Here is a 22,990-nt window from a genome sequence, read left to right as displayed (position 1 = left end):
AGAAATGATACTCCAACAAAGAATTTTACTTTATCTCACTACTGCAGAATAATCCTGAAGCAATAAAATGTAAATGAGAGAATAACATCAAAATAAAACTTTAGTTGCAAAGAAAGTACACCATTTACAACAACAAAATACAGTGTTCACACAAGTGACTGCTGACAGCAAAATGTTTCAAAATGCTTTAGGACAAGGACTCTGCAGTACTTTGTAACAACAAATTGCTTTCAGTGAGTGTGATGTCAGAACTGTTTACATTTCTAACAGGTTGTGGGAAAATATTGTGAGTTGCAGTTTGAGAAGTATTACTTTCGAAGTAAATTCCCTTTTACACAAGGTGAATTATGTGTGAGAATGTGTGACAAATTTCTTAAATCTTGAAGGATTTGACTCTCACCCAAAACTAACTTACCACTTTGAGGACTAGTCACATAGAAAAATTTTGGGCCCAGAGGACCAGCCATTTATACCACAATTTAATATTTTACAGGAGCATTTGTGTTTGATATGTCTTAAAAGGCAACACACACTAAAAAAGACCAAACTTCATAGTTATTAAAAATAAAGATTCCAAGACTTACCAAGCGGGAAAGCGCCGGCAGACAGGCACATGAACAAAACACACAAACACACACACAGAATTACGAGCTTTCGCAACTGGCAGTTGCTTCGTCAGGAAGGAAGGAAGGAGAGGGAAAAATGAAAGGGTGTGGGTTTTAAGGGAGAGGGTAAGGAGTCATTCCAATCCCGGGAGCGGAAAGACTTCCCTTAGGGGAAAAAAAGGACAGGTGTACACTCGCACACACACACACACACATATCCATCCGCACATACACAGACACAAGCAGACATATTTAAAGGCAAGGAGTTAAGGGCAGAGATGTCAGTCGAGGCGGAAGTACAGAGGCAAAGAAGTTGTTGAAAGACAGGTGAGGTATGAGCGGCGGCAACTTGAAATTAGCGGAGGTTGAGGCCTGGCGGATATCGAGAAGAGAGGATATACTGAAGGGCGAGTTCCCATCTCCGGAGTTCGGATAGGTTGGTGTTGGTGGGAAGTATCCAGATAACTCGGACGGTGTAACACTGTGCCAAGATATGCTGGCCGTGCATCAAGGCATGTTTAGCCACAGGGTGATCCTCATTACCAACAAACACTGTCTGTCTGTGTCCATTCATGCGAATGGACAGTTTGTTGCTGGTCATTCCCACATAGAAAGCATCACAGTGCAGGCAGGTCAGTTGGTAAATCACGTGGGTGCTTTCACATGTGGCTCTCCATCACAGCAGGACCCACCTCCTCTTCCTCAAAATCACCCTCTCCAAACCTTCCAGGAATTTCTCACTTCCAGCCTTGCCTCTCAATCTTTCTTGAAAAACCTTAATCCTACTCCCAACATCACCACAGCCGAATCCCAGGCTATCCGTGATCTGAAAGCTGACCGATCCATCATCATTCTTCCGGCTGACAAGGGTTCCACGACTGTGGTACTTGATCGTCGGGAGTATGTGGCTGAGGGACTGCGTCAGCTTTCAGACAACTCTACATACAAAGTTTGCCGAAGTAATCCCATTCCTGATGTCCAGGCGGAGCTTCAAGGAATCCTCAGAACCTTAGGCCCCCTACAAAACCTTTCACCTGACTCCATCAAACTCCTCACCCCACCGTCAGCTCGCACTCCTACCTTCTACCTACTTCCTAAAATTCACAAACCCAAACATCCTGGCCGCCCCATTGTAGCTGGTTACCAAGCCCCCACAGAACGTATCTCTGCCTACGTAGATCAACACCTTCAACCCATTACATGCAGTCTCCCATCCTTCATCAAAGACACCAACCACTTTCTCGAATGCCTGGAATCCGTACCCAGTCTGTTACCCCCAGAAACCATCCTGGTAACCATTGATGCCACTTCCCTATACACAAATATCCCACACGTCCAGGGCCTCGCTGCAATGGAGCACTTCCTTTCACGCCGATCACCTGCCACCCTACCTAAAACCTCTTTCCTCGTCACCTTAGCCAGCTTCATCCTGACCCACAACTTCTTCACTTTTGAAGGCCAGACATACCAACAATTAAAGGGAACAGCCATGGGTACCAGGATGGCCCCCTCGTATGCCAACCTATTTATGGGTCGCTTAGAGGAAGCCTTCTTGGTTACCCAAGCCTGCCAACCCAAAGTTTGGTACAGATTTATTGATGACATCTTCATGATCTGGACTCACAGTGAAGAACAACTCCAGAATTTCCTCTCCAACCTCAACTCCTTTGGTTCCATCAGATTCACCTGGTCCTACTCCAAATCCCATGCCACTTTCCTAGATGTTGACCTCCATTTGTCCAATGGCCAGCTGCACACATCCGTCCACATCAAACCCACCAACAAGCAACAGTACCTCCATTATGACAGCTGCCACCCATTCCATATCAAACGGTCCCTTCCCTACAGCCTAGGCCTTCGTGGCAAACAAATCTGCTCCAGTCCTGAATCCCTCGACCATTACACCAACAACCTGAAAACAGCTTTCGTATCCCGCAACTACCCTCCCAACCTGGTACAGAAGCAGATAACCAGAGCCACTTCCTCATCCCCTCAAACCCAGAACCTCTCACAGAAGAACCCCAAAAGTGCCCCACTTGTAACAGAATACTTCCCAGGACTGGATCAGACCTTGAATGTGGCTCTCCAGCAGGGATACGACTTCCTAAAATCCTGCCCCGAAATGAGATCCATCCTTCATGAAATCCTCCCCACTCCACCAAGAGTGTCTTTCCGCCGTCCACCTAACCTTCGTAACCTCTTGGTTCATCCCTATGAAATCCCCAAACCACCTCCCCTACCCTCTGGCTCCTACCCTTGCAACCGCCCCCGGTGTAAAACCTGTCCTATGCACCCTCCCACCACCACCTACTCCAGTCCTGTAACCCGGAAGGTGTACACAATCAAAGGGAGAGCCACATGTGAAAGCACCCACGTGATTTACCAACTGACCTGCCTGCACTGTGATGCTTTCTATGTGGGAATGACCAGCAACAAACTGTCCATTCGCATGAATGGACACAGACAGACAGTGTTTGTTGGTAATGAGGATCACCCTGTGGCTAAACATGCCTTGATGCACGGCCAGCACATCTTGGCACAGTGTTACACCGTCCGAGTTATCTGGATACTTCCCACCAACACCTACCTATCCGAACTCCGGAGATGGGAACTCGCCCTTCAGTATATCCTCTCTTCTCGATATCCGCCAGGCCTCAACCTCCGCTAATTTCAAGTTGCCGCCGCTCATACCTCACCTGTCTTTCAACAACTTCTTTGCCTCTGTACTTCCGCCTCGACTGACATCTCTGCCCTTAACTCTTTGCCTTTAAATATGTCTGCTTGTGTCTGTGTATGTGCGGATGGATATGTGTGTGTGTGTGTGTGTGCGAGTGTACACCTGTCCTTTTTTTCCCCTAAGGGAAGTCTTTCCGCTCCCGGGATTGGAATGACTCCTTACCCTCTCCCTTAAAACCCACACCCTTTCATTTTTCCCTCTCCTTCCTTCCTTCCTGACGAAGCAACTGCCAGTTGCGAAAGCTCGTAATTCTGTGTGTGTGTTTGTGTGTTTTGTTCATGTGCCTGTCTGCCGGCGCTTTCCCGCTTGGTAAGTCTTGGAATCTTTATTTTTAATATATTTTTCCCATGTGGAAGTTTCTTTCTGTTTTATTTAAAACTTCATAGTTAGTTTTTCATATTTCTTTTAGTTCTTTCATAGATAAAAACTTATGCAATAATGATGGCAAAATGTATAGTTATCCTTAAAAAAGTTACGTGATGAGTTCTTGACAATTTCACATGTAATTGGCTTTCCTATGGAAAAGTCAAAGTGCCTGATGGAACATGTATTTAAAAAAAAGTGACAACCAATATTTGTATGTGAAAGCTTATCTTTTCTTGCAGCTATGCTGAATGTATCTAAATTTAAACCATTAAGTTTTCCTAATTGTATGTTCATGTTATTTTAACAATGAAGTTGTGATCACTTCATCACTCTGAATGTATGCTGTCACTGCCTGGCGAGATCATATGACAAGAGTTATGATTGGCTGACAAAAGCATGTCTCAGTCTCGATTTCATGCTTTGGAAGTAAATGTGCTGTATTTGGTGGAATTCATTTCCATCGCTGCTGCCCCCTCCTCCTACAGGTTTTGTTGACAAATTTTACAGCTCCATGGGAAAGTATATTGTCAATTAACACAAAAAAGTACTCTCACCCAGCGTATAGCGTATTTTCACCCAAGGTATAGTGTATTTTTTAACGGGGAAAAACCCAGGAACTTCTTTTTTCTTGTCTGCATAGTCACCCTGAATTGATTACCAAAATATAACATTAGAAATTCAGTTTCCAGCCTGAAAATCACATTTGAGTCATATTATATAAAGATGCCCATATAAAATTATTATACAAAATAAACAGTTTTCTCAATTTCACACAACTGTGTTTTGGTTGACTTAAGCCCCTTTAAAAATACGCAGTCCCAATATAGTATATCTTATTATTTTTGAGAACAGAAGTAGTAATAGAGAAGCCTCTTGATTTTGTCTCATTCCACTTCTAATTTCAAATCGCAGAAGCAGCCTTGGAATTTTATTTTGGATTTTATAATTTTTTGAGGCAGCTCTAACTATGGCCAATAATTTCAGAAAGACTTGAATTAAAGTTGTCATAGGAGTTGGACTACAAATATCTTCAGGATGGCTAACAAGAAAATTTTATGTCACCATTATTAGGGACATCCTCTTGTCTTGTACTTGTGGTGCTCCACAGCTTGCAAATATTGATAATTTCATGTCAATATAAATTCACTCTACTTGATAGTGTTATTTCTCATTTATTTTTCCCCTTCACTGCTTGATGAGTATTGGGCACACCTTATGTACGTTGCTTCTGACGAACGTCAAGTGTAGCAGCAATCTTGAAGACATGCTGTGACGATGCCACTCACGGGAACAGGTTGAACTAAGTTTGAAAACAAGCGGGAAGGATGTATCTACACACTAAAACTTTCCCCCCCTGCGGGTCTGGGGGTTAGAATAGGCCCGAGGTATTCCCGCCTGTCGTAAGAGGCGACTAAAAGGAGTCCCTCCCCCTCAAGGGGGTAGTTAGCGCCTGCATCCAGAGACGGACGGTTTCACGACCTATATTTGCGTTCATTTTGGTTTTTCACTTCTTCTGGTTTCTTCCATCCTTTGGTTGGTTCCTTTCTTTGTTCTTCTCCATCTTACTGTCTTACTTACTCTTCTCCTTGCCTTCTTCTCCTTACCTTCTTCTCCTTGCCTTCTTCTCCTTGCCTTCTTCTCCTTCTCTGGTCTCTGCTTCGATGTTTGAGACAGTATGTCCTTTGTTTCCCTCTCTCCTTTCTTTTTCCTCTTCTTCCTTCCTCACTGTGCGTGCCTGAAGGCCGACCCACGCGTTCGCACGCGTAGCCGGTGACGGGGTAACGCGTAATTCCCCGCCCTGGGTAGACAAGTAAGGCACGCACGTACCCCCTGGTAAAGGCCAGGCCCAGGGAGGGATGATTGCCTGAGCTGACACCTTCCGACCGTGCCGATTGGTCTCTCCGTCCATTTCTCGGGAGGTGTGACCTGAGGTGTGAACAATCACCTAAGGCGGGAGTGCCCTCTGAGAGGGTCCCCACAAGGAAGGAGCGCACCATCGGAGATGCTGGCAATCATGGGGGATTCCTCCGCAATGGATTCCTCTTATTCTTCTTCTCTCTCGACTTCTGCCCACAAACGGAAACTTGACCAGCCAGCAGTGACAAAAGTACTACCGCCTGCCACACAGTTCCTCGTAGTTTCTCGATCTGAGGACGGAAAGGATTTTTCCTCTGTCAATCCTTTCGTTATCCAGAAGGGCGTAGATGCCATAGCCGGATCTGTCAAGTCTTGTACCAGGTTGCATAATGGTACCTTGTTACTAGAAACTGAGAGCGCCTTTCAGGCACAAAAACTGCTTCGGGCCACACTCCTGTGCACGTTCCCTGTCCGGGTGGAGGCTCACCGCCCTTTGAATTCGTCTCGTGGAGTGGTCTATACTAGATCACTCGACGGATTGACTGACGAGGAGATTCAGTCTTTCCTCGCTGAGCAGGGCGTGACGGCTGTCCATAGGGTCATGAAAAAGGTCAACAATGACCTTGTACCGACCCGGACACTTTTCTTGACCTTTGACAGTGTTCAGCTGCCGTCACGCATCAAGGCGGGCTACGAGGTTATTTCTGTTGCCCCTATGTCCTGACACCTACGCGCTGCTACCAGTATCAGCGTTTCAATCACATTCGCCATTCTTGTTCCAATGCGGCTACATGTGTGACTTGTGGCAGGGCTGCCCATGAGAGTGACTGTCTACCTCCGTCTCCTCGTTGTGTGAACTGTTGCGGTGACCATGCAGCATCCTCCTGCGACTGTCCCGTCTACAAGGAAGAACGCTGTATCCAAGAAATTCGGTTAAAAGAGAAAGTCTCCACCTCGGCTGCTCGCAAGCTATTCACTAGCAGGAAGCCCACGTTGCTCCCAGCGGGGAAGTACAGTACTGTCCTCGCCTCTCCTCGGACTACCAGGGAGGTGGCGACGCAGACATGCGATCTGACCTTCAGCACTACGGTCATCCGTTCGGCCAGTGCTAAGATCGCCCGGTCGACGTCTCCTCTTCCTCCCGTCGCCCCTCCGACACAAGCATCTTCATCAGCTTCTGCCAGGACGAAGACCCAGAAGTCAGAAGCACGGTCCTTCAAGAATGAACCGTCTCGTGCAGACCTTCTACGTACCTCGAACCCTCAGCCATCGACCAATCCTTCCACAAAACGACCTTCCAAGAAGGCTCATAGGAAGCACAGTTCCCTGCCACGGCGCATTTCTCCTCCTGCGCCCCCCAGCAGTTGCCGCCCCTGGCCGTCATCCGTTTCGCCTGGCCGTACCGCTGGTAGCCGAACATCTGGCCATTCACCAGTGGAGGAAGCTCCCCATTCTGGCCATTTTCACAAGATGGCCGATGAACCTATAGAACAAATGGACAATGACTGTCCGCCTCCTGCTAGCGGCGGCAGTGCTTGCTCGAAGCTGGGCCCTCAGCGGCCTTCTCGATGACCCCTTCTTGCATCTTCATCTTCTCATGATGGCACTTATTCACTGGAATATTCGCAGCATTCGTTCCAACCGAGAGGACTTGAAATTGCTGCTCCGCTCGCACCGTTCGCTCGTCATAGCCCTCCAGGAAACGAAGCTACGCCCATGCGATCAAATTGCCTTGACACACTACACCTCTGACTTACCCCTGTGGCAGGTATTCCGGCTCATGAAGGGGTTATGTTGCTGGTCCGGGATGATATCTACTATGATCCCATCATATTGCACATCGGCCTGCAGGCAGTTGCCGTCCGCATTACTCTCCCCAATTTTACATTTTCCGTCTGTACCGTTTACACTCCATCGTCGTCTGCCGTTACCAGGGCAGACATGCTGCAAATTATTGCTCAGCTCCCTACACCATTTTTGTTAACTGGAGACTTCAATGCTCACCATCCTCTTTGGGGCTCTCCAGCATCCTGTCCGAGGGGCTCCCTGTTAGCAGACGTTTTCAACCAGCTCAATCTAGTCTGCCTCAATACTGGCACCCCTACTTTTCTTTCAGACACCTCTCACACCTATTCCCATTTGGATCTCTCTGTCTGTACTACCCAACTTGCACGCCGGTTTGAGTAGTATGTGCTTTCTGATAAATATTTGAGCGACCACTTCCCGTGTGTTATCCATCTCCTGCATCATACCTCCTCTCCGTGCTCAACTAGTTGGAACATCTCCAAAGCAGACTGGGGGCTCTTCACTTCCAGGGCGACCTTTCAGGATCAAACCTTCACAAGGTGCAATAGTCAGGCCGCACACCTCACGGAAGTCATTCTCACTTCTGCCGAATATTCCATCCCTCACACTACTTCTTCTCCACGACGCGTACCGGTCCCCTGGTGGACCGCAGCATGTAGAGACGCCTTACGTGCTCGTCGACGTGCTTTACGCACCTTTAAACGCCACCCTACAGTGGCGAATTGTATCAATTACAAACGATTACGTGCACAGTGTCGTCATATTTTTAAAGAAAGCAAGAAAGCCAGCTGGGCTGCTTTCACAAGCACCTTCAACAGTTTTACTCCTCCTCCTGTTGTCTGGGGTAGCCTGCGCCGTCTATCTGGCACTAAGGTCCACTCACCAGCTTCTGGCTTGACGGTCGCGAATGACGTCCTTGTGGCCCCTGAGGATGTCTCCATTGCCTTCGGCCACTTTTTCGCAGAGGTTTCGAGCTCCACTCATTACCCCCCTGCCTTCCTCCCCGAAAGCAGGCAGAGGAGGCTCGGCCACCTAATTTCCACTCCTCGAATTGTGAAAACTACAATGCCCCATTCACCATGCGGGAACTCGAAAATGCACTTGCCCGGTCACGGTCCTCTGCTCCGGGGCCTGATTCTATTCATTTTCTCATATTCAGATGCTGAAATACCTTTCTCCTGCTGGTAAAGGTTTCCTTCTTCGTACTTACAATCGCATCTGGATTGAGGGACATGTTCTCGCATGCTGGCGCGAGTCTATTGTTGTACCGATTCCTAAGCCGGGGAAGGACAAGCACTTGCCTTCCAGTTATCGACCCATCTCACTTACCAGCTGTGTCTGTAAGGTGATGGAGCGAATGGTTAACTCTCGGTTGGTTTGGCTGCTCGAATCTCGACGCCTACTTACCAATGTACAATGTGGATTTCGTAGGCGCCGCTCTGCTGTTGACCATCTGGTTACCCTGTCGACCTTCATTATGATTAACTTCTTGCGGAAGCGCCCGACCGCGGCTGTGTTCTTTGATTTGGAGAAGGCTTACGACACCTGTTGGAGGGCGGGCATTCTCCGCACCATGCATACATGGGGCTTTCGCAGTCGCTTCCCTCTTTTTATTCGTTCCTTTTTAATGGATCGACAGTTCAGGGTACGTGTGGGTTCTGTCTTGTCAGACACCTTTCGCCAGGAAAATGGGGTGCCACAGGGCTCCGTTTTGAGCATCGCCCTCTTCGCCATAGCGATCAATCCAATAATGGATTGCCTCCCAGATGATGTATCAGGCTCACTTTTCGTGGACGATTTTACCATCTATTGCAGCGTGCAGCGTACATGTTTCCTGGAGCGCTTTCTTCAGCGTTCTCTTGACCGTCTCGCCAATGGCTTCCGTTTTTCTGCCGAGAAAACGGTCTGTATTAACTTATGGCGCTACAAAGAGTTTCTCCCACCGTCCTTACGACTCGGCCCCCGTTGCTCTCCCATTCGTGGAGACAACAAAATTTTTAGGTCTTACATTTGACAGGAAACTTAGTTGGTCTCCATATGTGCCATATTTGGCCGCCCGTTGTACCCGTTCTCTAAATGTCCTCCGTGTTCTCACTGGCACATTGTGGGGAGCGGATCGAACAGTCCTACTTCGCCTATATCGGTCGATCGTCCACTCAAAGCTGGATTATGGGTGCTTTGTATACTCCTCTGCACGGCCGTCCATCTTACGCCGCCTCAACTCCATACAACGTCGGGGTTTACGGCTTGCGATCGAAGCGTTTTATACTAGTCCCGTCGAGATTCTTCATGCTGAAGCCGGTGAATTGCCACTCACCTACCGGCGCGATATGCTGCTTTGTCGTTATGCCTGTCGGCTTCTGTCACTCGTTCCATTTTTGACGACTCTCTCGATCGTCAATACGCGTTGTATGTCTCTGCCCTGCTACCCCCTGGAGTTCGCTTTCATCGCCTCCTTTAACACCTTGATTTTTCACTCCCTGCAATCTTTAGAGTGGGCGAGAGCCACACGCCACCTTGGCTCCAGGCTCAGGTTCATGTTCACCTTGACCTCCGCTCGCTCCCAAAGCAGGTTCCCCCCGGTTCAGTATACCTTTCCCGTTTTGTCAAACTTCGTTCGAAGTTCATTAATATGACCTTCATTTATACAGATGGCTCTAAGACCAATGACGGGGTCGGGTGTTCTTTTATTGTTGGTGCACAAAGTTTCAAATACCGGCTACATGGCCATTGTTCGGTCTTCACAGCTGAGATCTTTGCCCTCTACCAGGCTGTTCTTTACGTCTGCCGCCACCGACATTCTGCTTATGTCATCTGATCCGATTCTGAGCGCCATCCAGAGCCTCAGTGATCCGTATCCGGTTCACCCTTTCGTGCACCGGATCCAACGCTCTCTTCAGCAGCTGGTGGATGCTGGGTCTCCAGTTAGCTTTATGTGGGTTCCTGGCCATGTCGGTATCCCTGGGAACGAAGCTGCAGATGCCGCAGCCAAGGCCGCGGTCCTCCAGCCTCGGACGGCTTCTTGTTGTGTCCCTTCATCAGATTGTAGCACGATCATTTGTCGGTGCATTTTATCGCTGTGGCATGCCGATTGGGCTGCACTTAGGGACAACAAGCTTCGGGCCTTGAAACCTCTTCCCGTAGCTTGGATGTCCTCCTCACGTCCTTCCCAGCGGGAGGAGGTCGTTTTGGCCCGGCTACGAATTGGACACTGCCAGGTCAGCCATCGCCATCTGCTGACGGCAGTGCCTGCGCCATTTTGTCCATGTGGGCAATTGCTGACGGTCCGCCACATTTTAACGTCCTGTCTGGATTTTACTACGCTGCGTCTTGATCTTGGCCTGCCATGTACTCTGGATGCCATTATAGCGGATGACCCAGGAGCTGCTGCTCGCATTCTTCGTTTTATCAACTTGACACACCTGTCTAAGGACGTTTGATTATGCTGTAGTTTTTTTTTTTATCCTATGTCTGTTAACACGTCTTTTATAGTGTTGTCCCTTTTAGTTGCTGTTTTAACCTTGTTCCTAAATTAGTCAGGGCGCTAATGACCATTGTAGTTGTGCGCCCTAAAACCACAAAAAAAAAACTAAAACTTTCACACATGCAGTATGAAAACTGTATTTTTACAAAAAATAGTGAGCATTTCTTTTGGAGTGAGCCTCGTAATTGCATTTTTTCCCCAACAGTTTTAATCATGGTAAATGGTATAAGTTTTTTTATTTAGAACACAGCTGATTACCACACACATATAACAGAAAAAAATTTGTGGCTACTGATCTCGACCTCATTGTTGCTGAATATTGCACAAAACTTGAGATGACTTGCAAGCTCAGAGATGTATGACTGTTGAAGCAAAAAAAGTTACTGTCAGGCATTCTCTAAAGTACCTACTGAACCCTAGTTGCATTAGGCTTATCCATTCTATTAGACGTATCCAATTGCACAGGGCTCCACCTGGGTTATTGTGGGACATAAATATGACCCATATATTGACCCTTAAAACACCCTCAGTGATTCAGGTAGGCTGTTAAGCCTGCTGGATGGTAGAGCTCACATCTGTTTATGTGTACGGCTGCTGGAACAATAATTAATACTGCTAATTTGCATGCAGCTGCTGAAATGCATAATTTCCACACTACACATGGTTTATATTAATTGGTTCAAACATCACCAGTGGTAGAGTTTTCTCCTTTGTTTCATGCTCACAGTGCAGATTTTGTTTGCATTCACGTCCACCAGAATTTTCTTCTTTCTCACTGGAGCTGTACATAAAAACTGAAACAGACAGGCAAACCAAAAAGACCAACGAAGCTCAAGAAAGCAGACAATGAACATATAAGCTATATTTTCAGGGTGACCAGTAATATAGGCCATGGGCAGCCATAGAATGGATGGGAGCAAGGGGAAGGACTGTTTCCCTGTTTCCCTGCTTTCTGCCTCACATCTCACAGGCTCTCTTCTTAGCTACCTACCGTAGTAGTAGTAGTAGTAGTAGTATAGAGAGGCAAGTTTTATATGCCTCACCATGTGACCATGTGTCCCATAGCCAATATGCTAAAAGTGCTAGAAATTTGGGAAAACTCCTTTCAAATGCAATGTTCAAGTGACTTGGTAAAAGTGAAGCGTGGGTGTTCATGAGCCAGATACTGCTTGAACTTGCATATTTTCTTAAACCATTTGAGACAAATGTTGTGATAGTTCCTTCAGAAAGAAAATGCTGAATTTTTTTGCTCATATTCCCCCGATTCCAAGCTTGTTGTGAATGACAGGACCCTAATCTTCCATCTCTCCTCTGTCTGAACATTCCCAGAAGAATATAATTTTTACCCAAATAACCATCCAACTTGGACATAACAATAACCATTGTTGCTAGAGAAAAGGAGGAACCAATAAATTAAAGTTGTAAGGTATATACGTCGTGATGAAGCAAAGAAGCAATTCAGGCCAACACAGTCTCTGATCTTTCCGACATCCTTGTTAGAGAATTGCAAACTCCAGTGATCGATGATGTTGACTCAGTAGAGATCGACCCAGTTGAGTGCTCTACCTGGAAGTACGACTGTGAAAAGAGGCTAACAGTTGAATCCGTCACAACAAAATCACAGTTTTTATGTTTATCAGATATGAATTCCTAGAGATCCCATTGTGTCATCTCTTTCAAAAGACAGGGGAAGAAAAAGATAAAAAGTTTAATGTAAAGCAATTAATAATCACTACACATTCTATTACAAGTGACATTGGAGATTTAGTTTCTGCCCTCAAATTCATAGTGAATGATCCACATAGCCATGCCAGTCTTGCAGCCTTTATTTTCCCTAGCAAACTGTAGAGAAAAGGGAAAGGAAAAACAAAAAGCCAGTGATAAAAGGTTCCTATCTTAAAACCAAAATTAAATGGTTCCAGTACTCGTGTGAAACAATACTAAAGCCTCCTGCTGCAGGAAAAGTTTTAACTGAAACCCTGCAAAATGCTTTTACTGCAACTCTGTATTTGTGATGTTGGATTTCACAGTGTTATACAGAGTTGTGACAGCACAGTATCCAGTGGTCAACTTGTTGAGTACCTAGAATACATATCTCGAAAATGGGGAAATTACTATACAGTACAAAGTTCTAAGGTCATTCTGTTGTGACATTTTGAAAAAAGATTTTGGGGGGGAGGGTGCAAAAAAAAATGTCATCTCAGGACAAGATTTTAGTAAGTTATAGCTTTGTTGAAGTACCTGATTAAAAAATTCAGAACCAGTATGGTATTGATGATGAGAATTGTACGCCTAAGTTGTTTTTTGGAGGGCTCAGCAGATGAGGATTGGATGTGATGGCCCAGGAAATCTGCTTCTGGACTAAGATGGGGTGAGAATGGTGGTGTATTGCTGTAAAGAGTCTGCATCTGAACAAATACATTTGCCTTGAATACTGAGGCTGTATGGGAGGGAACATTTGATATGGACTTATGGCAACTGTCAAAATGTAAGTGCTGTTAGTTGTTAGTAGATCTAATGTGAATAGAAGTATGTAGCTAATCCTCAATGACGATAGGTAAACATCAAGGAAAGTGACATGGGATTTGGACTAGGACCATGAAACTGAATTGGGAGAATGTGTTTAGAGATTCCAAAAATTTTAAGAGGTCAGTCTCACCATCACTCAATATGGCAAAGGTGTAATCATTGTATTTAAACCAAACTAAGGGTGAAGGCTAATGGATCCCAGGAATGCTCCCTCCACGTAACCCATGAAAAGGTGAGCACAGGAAGGAGCCATCTTGGTTCTAATGGCTGTGCCCCTGAACATATATTTGCCTTAGTCGATCAGCACTTGTAAGGTGTAGTACAACGACCCCCTCTTACATAAAAGACACAAGCCATTTCCTAGATCGTCTGAAATCTGTACCTGTCAATACTATCATTGCACAACTTGCTTGTCAAAATTGATGCCAACTCCCACTATACTAACATACCCCATACATCCCATATACACAGTTTGTTTGCTACTGAACGTTACCTCAACCAGCACCCACCTGATTCCAAACCTATGACAACCATCTCGCTCACCTTAATCAGTTTTATGCATGCAAACAACCACTTTACCTTTGAGGAGCAAACATACAGACAGATCAAAGGTAAATATTCACGGAGTTCGTGCAATATTGAATGTGTTACTGTCTTCTGTAGGATGCTTCTGCCTTGTAGTAAGGCACACCAATGCCCTTCAATTAGCTACTTATAGATATATTTTTTTTAAATTTAAAACTGATTTAGTCACGAAATTAATCACCGATGAAATGTCCACAATGAAATTCTGGAAACCAATTGGAAATAGATTTTTCAGTATGTGATTCATTGATAAAAGTTGAATGAAGCAATTATACAATTACCTAAAGATGAATGAAGCAATAAGAGGCATTGTTGTTGATAGGCTGTTACGAAAATTGTAAATCCAGTGAAAAGTACATTTGAAATTTCAGTTATTTCACAACTGTTTCTTGAAACGCACACACTAAATGAATTATTTGACCATTTGTGAGGTGCCATTGTTTTAACAATAATGAGTGAAAATTTTACAAAGCTGTCTCTCACATTGCAATAGCTCCTATTAATAGTCATTTGTAAAAACCTAAAAGGTGGCTCACTTAAATTACTGGTTACCATATGATTTCTGTCTCGTAATATATGATGAATTAGATGGCTACATTAGCACAGAGAGGAGACATTGAGTCACAGTCAGTCACAATGAAAAGACTGCTAAAGTAGGGTCCATAGTGACTGGAGGCAGTGAGCATGTGCATGTTTGCAATTCTGTGCTTCCCATAAGTGGTGAGTAGAAATCTGTCCTTTTCGTAATATTGTTGTTACTCTGTCCAGAACTTTCAATTTTTTGATGGCTACAGAAGACTGTGCCCAGCAGGACCCTGGATTTAGTTTTTTAGTATTATTTGTAGTTTTTAGTTGTACTGTATGTTATTACAGTTGGTGTCACTTTCTGCAGGGATCAGAAAGTATTGCAGACTATGGTTGCAGCAGGTGCTTTGCCTTGCCTTATTGCTATGGTGACTGCAGAACACACTGTTATGCAGAATGAGGCACTTCTGGCACTGGCATTGGTGGCCTCGTCAGTGAGGCACATATCAGAAGCAGCAGAGCGCATAGAAAGTGCAGGCATCGGTCCTGCTGTGGCACGCTTACTCACTGGCAGCGGCAGCTCCCTGGCACGAGAAGTCATTCTGAATCTTATGACACTGTTGGAGCAGCTTTCTGTGTCAGGTAGTGTCCTTTGTCTTCTGTTACATTTTTTGTTCTATCTTGTTTTAACTTTTGGGTTCAGTTTTTAACATTCAGCAGTTTTGAAACATTTCCAGTCCTGCTTATAAAAATAAAAGTATACTAATAAATGGCAAAATCACTAATTTTGTTAAACTTTGATCCTCAGTTACTGTTTTATAGTCATAATTATGAATTTAGCCCGTGGCAAAACCAAAAACAAAAAAAGATATAACGTACCTCAGTGAATACATAAAATTTATGATCTAGGAACAATTTCCATATGGTTTGCTTTAACTCTGAGACTTCCAATGATTCCACTATAAATTATTTCCATAAGCAAAATCTCATGTAAGAAATGTGGTTTACACAAATAGCCCACAGTGACACGTAAGTGTGTTATAGTAGCCATATGGTACAGTTATTTCAGTTCTGTGTTTCAGCTCTCTTACTTGTAACTACTTGCCCGTACCATCATTCACCATCTGTCTGTATCCTCTTTCAAGTGATCTTCTTTTGTCATTTTGATATCCTTTTCCCACCTATTTTCTCCTTCAGATTCACATTTTCCTTTTGATCTTACCTGTGACTTGTCTGATTAATGTATATCTCTTGAATATTATGGTTTTATAATAATTTCATCTGCCGCTACAGACTGATATGTACAGAAATTTGTGTTTCTTTTCTTCAAGTAAACTTCGATGTTCCCCATTTTTCTAGAAAAAATTGCATAGTTTTCCTCTTTATCTTTCTTCACGTACTCTGTGGTCAATATGGTTATCCAAATTTACTATATTTGTGATATTTCTTACAAATTAATTTTCATTTCTCACTGCAACTGGGATAATGATGTTTTTATGGCAGTACCTTAACAATTGTAACGTCTTATCCTGATGTAATAATTGACTCCTTGTATTTTAGTTTGTTATTTTTCCTTTATCCGTGGCTTAGTACTAACTTTTTCCTGACTTATTCCTGTTTTCCCACATTGTGAAATTTGTAATCTTGTGACTGGAAAAAGAACACAGTAGAAACACTATGTTTTTCTGAAACCACCATGGTTGTTTATCAGTGAAGTTGACTGAAGTAAGTAGCTCATCTTGTTAATGCAACTTCTGAACTTAGTTTGTGATTTCTTTTCTTTTAGAGCTGATAAAGAAGCATTTAGTGGAAAATGGTGTACCTTCTGCAATGATGACACTGTGCAACAGAGAAGACATTTCAGATATCCATAATCAGATAAGGAGACTTGCTTCCATGCTGGATTCTGGCTGATGTCATTTGTGTTACTATTTTAGCATTATCCCCAATTATGGCCATATTTGTTCCACACCATCAGTATTTTACCTATTTAAGCATAATTTATTACTGTAGAAAGGCACATTTCTTCGTGCAAGAATGGTTATTATGTAATTTTTTTCCACCTCTATGTTCATTGCTTGCTGTAACTGTGTTGTTATTTAACGTTTCCCATGAGAGGCATCACATTTAACATATTATTGCCATTTTTAAGTATTATTATTGTCTTCAATAAGAAGGAAAAATTATTATTACTGATAGATATTACTGGTTGACAAGGAGGTATTAGAGTTCATTGTGAAAGACTTTATGCAATTCCTCGTTGATTTTTGTTAAAAGATGGGTGTACGTGTATTTACATCTAATGTATGTTGTTGTGTGGATGGTATTATCCCCATCTTCGATTCCATGTCACTATCAGTGTCAAAGGAAATAAACTTACAAGCTCCTGTGCTCTACTGTTGCTAATTACACTAAAAATATTTGCTAATATTCTTATTCTAGTCATTTGTGCCATTTTAAAAAGCCTGCTAGTTCATGAGAAAATGTTTGAATTAAAGGATAGCATGAAATACTTTATGAAGCAGCACACTGACTGTGTTTCCCACATTATAGCTTATATTGAAAACTCAGGAACTTGCACCACCCATTGTGTTGTACATAAGTAATGTTTGCTTTTATTTGACCAAGGGTTTGTTAGAGATCAGAAAGCTTTAAAATTATTCAGCCTTTGGCATTTAGTCTTATACTTGCAGAGGCATTGCAGATGAGAGCCTTTAATGTGTATTACAGCTTACTTGCATATGAATATGAAAATTGCTTTGAACTTGTATTTCTCAGAACAAAAACAAGAATTTTCTAAACAGAAATACATATTGTAGGTTGTGAATCTCTGTTGTGATAACTAAGGTACCTCAGATTTGTAACGTGTAGAGTATGTGACGGACTGCATAATCTGTTTGATATTCCCACATTTGCGAAACATAACCAGTTTCATTCATTAGTCTTTCCATATGTGATATAGTGTTGGCAGTAATAGTTTTTACCTGGACTGCATGAATGAGACTAGATTAACTTGAGATTGAAATTTGTTATTGATAATAAATATTTAGTAATGAAATTTCATTTCGATTGTAGAAATGAAAGGGTTAAAATTCACTGAAGCAGTGTTTAGAATTTCAGAAAACTGAAGAAACTTTGTGGAAAACTAATAGTATAAATATTATTAGTTGAGACTGTTAACCTACTGCTTAAGGCCCCTTCCTTGTTTAAACAAAAATTCTAAGACAGCTGATATTTTCAAAGATGATTTGGTACTTTAACGTAATTGTATTATAACACTTTTGTGATTTTTCTTCCAAATTTTGCCTGTTAAATTACTGACACTGTAAAAAGAGATCAGTGAATTTTGTGGTAGTCCTGTGAGACTATTGGAAGGAATTGTAGACATATTTGATACACCAGGGAAGACTATATTATGCCTTGCCGCATACAACTTCCACAGTGCTCTGTATATCCCTGCTAAGGTGGATCTTGTACTGTTTGATACACTACATTATACCATTGTATGGCAGAAAGCATGGTCTCCTCTCCTCTCCCCTCCCTTCCCTCCTGCTTTCCTCTCCCCCACCCTGCCTCCCCAGACTAAGTAAAGGAGAATAATTATTGTGGTAGCTTTTCCCCAGGGATTTATTCAGTTGCTCTATTCAAGAAAAGATTGAGGTTTTAGAATTGTTAAGATATATGCAGCATTTCAGCAGGCAATAAGATTAATATTGCATCATGCAATGAAAGTACAATTTCAAATTGACTGTTCTTTCTAATATGTCTAGTATTTTGCGCACACTTTCATTGCAAGAGCAAACTGCTCTATTTTGTATAGAAACATGTTTTTGTATACAAACATGTTTTCCATTTATTTCCTGTTGCTACTTACTGCTGATTCATGTTTGTGCATGTATTTTATGGTATTCAAAATGCTGTTTTTCTGTGCTTCATTCCATTCTTCAAATAGTATTTTCCTTCTTTTAATGCTGCATTCTTTCATCACCTTTCAATCATTCTTTTCACAAGGGCTTTGGAGCCTGATAAGACTGTTGGTTACAAGAGAGTGAGATTGTAATAAGTGACAGTATCTCTCTTGTATACAACATACATGTGGTCGATAAGGATACGAATTATTCATGCTTGATCCAAATTGTATGCTTTTGTAACTTAGAATAGAAGAGTTTTCTACCACTTGAAATCTGTGTGTAATGCTCTGAGTTACCTATTTTTCCCCCACAGAAGTGCCTCAAAAAAGCATCGAATCATATTTCCCATTGGCTGTAAAGTTGTCATTGCAAATGTTGATAATAGCCAGCCTGAGTCACTGCCATTTCTGTGGAAACTTTATTTTATACACACTTATACTACATAAGTCTAATAATATGGATTTAAACATTGCGAAGATTACCAGATAATGTTCTGCAATAAAATATTATCAACTTGCGGCATTTCTTTTGTTGTCTAAAACTAAATTACTTGGAATGACATTCATGAGATTGTTCTTGCCCAAGTTGTTGGATTTTGTTGCCTTTATTTTCGTATTAAAAAGTGCTGGCAGAAAAGTGACTAACATATGGTATTCCTATAAACCTGACTGGCTGTAGAGCCATAAACCATTCTATATCATACATAATGAAATTGTCAGTACTTGTAACGTGCTCTTCTCAATTATGGGACCTTGAGATCATACGTTGACCAATATTATATACATCTGCTTATTATTGTAATTTTCTGAATGTGTTGTGGCTATTCCATAGTTTGAAGTAGTTTGTTTTAAAATCACTTGGTTCATTATTTTGCCATGTGCCAATGCCACAAGAAGTATGTCGGTTGATGACTCAGTAAAGCATTTATTGTTCTATTTATCAGAATTATTTTGTTTCTAATTTAGTACCTCAGTGATTTTCCTTTTTTTCTTATTCACTTATGATTGTGAAATGATTTGTCACTCAGTATCTTCAGATAAATTTTTAGGATTAATGTACTAGTGACAAACTTTCATTTGATACCAGTGTTATGAGAATTTTTCCATAGATTTTGGAATGGCAGTTAAGATAATATTAAAATGTTAAAAATGCAATAAGCTCATAATAAACTAGCTTTAATTTTTTAAATAAAATGAAAGACTTTATCTGGATCCAGTGATCTCTAGACATGCATTTTTAAGAGAAACATTGTTGAAAAATGTATTTGAGCCTGTATTGTATTTGTATGTTTTGCATACAGCTTTGTGCATGCACTAGTAATAGACTTGTTTAAGATTGCTATTGACAAAGAAAGTTCTTGTTACTTGTTGTAATTTTAATATTAATATTATGTAATGACCACAGATAAAATTCATAAATTTTAAACAATTCTTGGTGTTACTTGATCATTTTGTTCCTTTTTGGTTAAAGTATAGTGAAAAAGATATTATTTAGACAGAGATATACATGTCCTGTAATCCAAACCTTTGTATACTTAACTGAGTATTTGAGGTATGGGTAACAGCTTAATATTCGAAAGTTAACAGTGTGATTCTGTTGTCTTGAATTTTAAATTGGTAAGGGAAATTTCCATACCTAGAAAGTGAAATGCCATTTTGACATTGATGCCAAGACAATGATGTAGTCTTGAGGTGAACTTGTGAGAACATGGTCTGACATTTACATTAGTCTGTGTTACATACCTTACCTCAATATATTCATTTCTAGCCTAGTCTTGTGCACTGTGTTGTACAATACTTGTTATGTATATATAAATAACTGTTGCAGAGGATCTCGAGTATTATGTCATATGTTGTCACTAAGACTAAAATAGAAGTATCTGAATGAAGCACCTGATCATCAAATTCATCTTAATGTTGGCTGTTATGGCAGACGGCTGTTGTGGCAGAACATGAGTTTGCATGTGCCGTAAAAGTATAACAACTAGAAGGTTGATGTGAACATCATAGTGCTTTACTGTGCAAGGTGCTATGCTATTGCTTTCCTTTGATCTTTGAACTGGTTCACCCAGCCAGTTACAGAAGAACTTGTAGTTTAATTTAGACTCTGAACAATGGTGGAACTTCTCATTTTTCACATTAACAAACATTGCCAAAAGTGATACGTGATAGAAATCTTAGGACTGACTTGGGAATGAACCTGAGATCTTTGGAGCCATGCTCACTGTTTCTTCATCCCACAAAAAAGTGCAATCTGAAGAAAAGCTGTGAAAATAAACAAAGTTTACTGCCAAATCTGAAGAAATGGTCTTGGTGCTTTTGTAATCAGCCAGCCTTGCTGCAGCTTCGCTATCAAACATGTTGCCTGAATCCACTAAAGCTTAGAAAAGTCTGTTTAGAATTACTTCATGGTTGACTGCTGGGGAGGAATACATGGAAACGCATAGCTGAGTTGCCACATCCACACAGCACACGCATGTAACCTTAAATTTCGTTCAACTCATTTGCACTCACAAACTACTTTATGTAAAGAGATCAAAATAGCGTCGCTCTCTCCTGGAAGAGCTGCACTATGTTTCTTGTCAGTTTTATCTGCATGAACAATTCTTAAGATGATACATAGAAAGTTTACAAATATGCATTTCCTGATGGTGTTACTGAGTTTCAACATGTGGGGAAAGTTTTATGTTATTGAATTTAGATGAACACATTATGCAAACAGAATCTTAAAAAATACACCGTATTTTCATTTGCTCGAAACTGAACTATGTCAGATATCACTCACATATAAAAATTCAAGTTAAACATGAAGTTGTCCTCATATTAAAACCTCAGAATTTGCCTGTTAGATGCCATTGTGAGAAACAGAGCACTTTGATTATAATTAATGCATTGTTGTGTTTCTGATCAGACTGTGTGCTTGTTTGTAACATTAAAAAATTGTGTGTTAATAGAGGTGAAGAAACTGTCAATATAGAACAGAAAAGAGTAGTGATACAAAATACACTATTTCAGTATTGCAACAACTGTAGTGCATGCAGTGAGAGGGGTTTCTTTTGTGCAGCTAAGACTTAGTTCCTGTGTTGAAGTTAATTCAAACTCAGTTGCTGATAATAGCCTTCTTATCGGTAGTCAAAACTTGTGTGTTGTGGCCTTCAGTCCAGATACTGGTTTGATGCAGCTCTCCATGCTACCCTATCCTGGGCAAGCTGCTTCTTCTCGAAATACCTACTGCAGTCCTTCTGAATCTGCTTAGTGTATTCATCTCTTGGTATCCCTAGAGTACTAAATTGGTGATCCCTTGATGCCTCAGAACATGTCTTACCAACTGATCCCTTCTTCTAGTGAAGTTGTGCCACAAATTCCCCTTCTCCCCAATTTTATTCAATACCTCCTCATTAGTTACGTGACCTGTCCATCTAATCTTCAGCATTCTTCTGTAGCACCACATTTTGAAACCCTCTATTCTCTTCTTGGGTAAACTATTTATTGTCCATGTTTCACTTCCATACATGGCTGCACTCCACACAAATACTTTCTGAAAAAGACTTCCTGACACTTAAACCTATACCTGATGTTAACAAATTTCTCTTCAGAAACACTTTCCTTGCCATAGCCAGTCTACATTTTATATCCTCTTTACTACGACCATCATCAGTTATTTTGCTCCCCAAAACTCATCTACTGCTTTAAATGTCTCATTTTCTAATCTAATTCCCTCAGCGTCACCTGATTTCATTCGACTACATTTCATTATCCTCGTTTTGCTTTTGCTGATATTTACCTTACATCCTCCTTTCAAGACACAGACCATTCTGTTCAACAGCTCTTCCAGGTTCTTTGCTGTCTCCGACAGAATTACAATGACATTGGCAAACCTCAAAGTTTTAATTTCTTCTCCATGGATTTTAATTCCTACTTCAAATTTTTCTTTTGTTTCCTTTACTGCTTGCTCAATATACAGATTGAATAACATCGGGTATAGGGACATCCTTGCCTCACTCTCTTTGTGATGATGTTCCCTGCTTTATTTCTTCGTTGATGCATCGCTACACTGGCTGAAAAATGGGGTGTGGAAGTACAACACTGACTACTATAAATGATGTAGCCAACATGTCCACATTTGCATTTCACAATACTTTACTGTCACTGTTCACAACCCCCCCAATAATACAGTTATATGGCCACTATTGTTTAGCCTTCGATAAGCCTCATTAATAGGTTTCAGGCAAACATCCACATACTGCTACATTAATTTCTTGTTGAACATCGAGCAGATAAAACATTACCACACAGTTATTGAAGAATAACAAGGTACGTATGGAACAGACACTGTCATTGTTTTTAACACACCTAATTGTGTTACACTTATTTCACAGTTAAGTTGAAGCGTTGTTGTTGTTGTTGTTGTTGTTGTTGTTATTGTTGTTCTAACCAACACAGGTTTCTCGTGTTTTAACCAACACAGGTTTCTCGCATGAAACTCGGCCTTGGACTGACTCTCTCATGACCAAAAATCGGGCCCTTATATATTCTCACAATAATAGGTACTGTTCGAAGTTAAATTTACAGAAATTACAATTAAA

At 41.8% G+C, this 22,990-nt stretch overlaps 1 protein-coding gene across 1 annotated transcript in view; it reads left to right on the top strand.

Moving 5' to 3' along the window:
* LOC126284028 (GTPase-GDP dissociation stimulator vimar) overlaps window positions 1-19,835 on the top strand; it is a 109,881-nt gene extending 90,046 nt beyond the window's left edge. The window contains exons 12-13 of the mRNA XM_049982581.1: window positions 14,862-15,136; window positions 16,281-19,835. Coding sequence (XP_049838538.1) covers window positions 14,862-15,136; window positions 16,281-16,408 — 403 coding nt within the window. The 3' untranslated portion in view covers window positions 16,409-19,835. The remainder of the gene's footprint in view (window positions 1-14,861; window positions 15,137-16,280) is intronic.
* Window positions 19,836-22,990: the final 3,155 nt, after the last annotated feature.

Source organism: Schistocerca gregaria, chromosome 8, assembly GCF_023897955.1.
Source record: "Schistocerca gregaria isolate iqSchGreg1 chromosome 8, iqSchGreg1.2, whole genome shotgun sequence".
Lineage (NCBI taxonomy): Eukaryota > Metazoa > Arthropoda > Insecta > Orthoptera > Acrididae > Schistocerca > Schistocerca gregaria.
The sequence above is the reverse complement of the archived record's forward strand: the minus strand, read 5'-3'. Positions and strand labels throughout refer to the sequence as shown.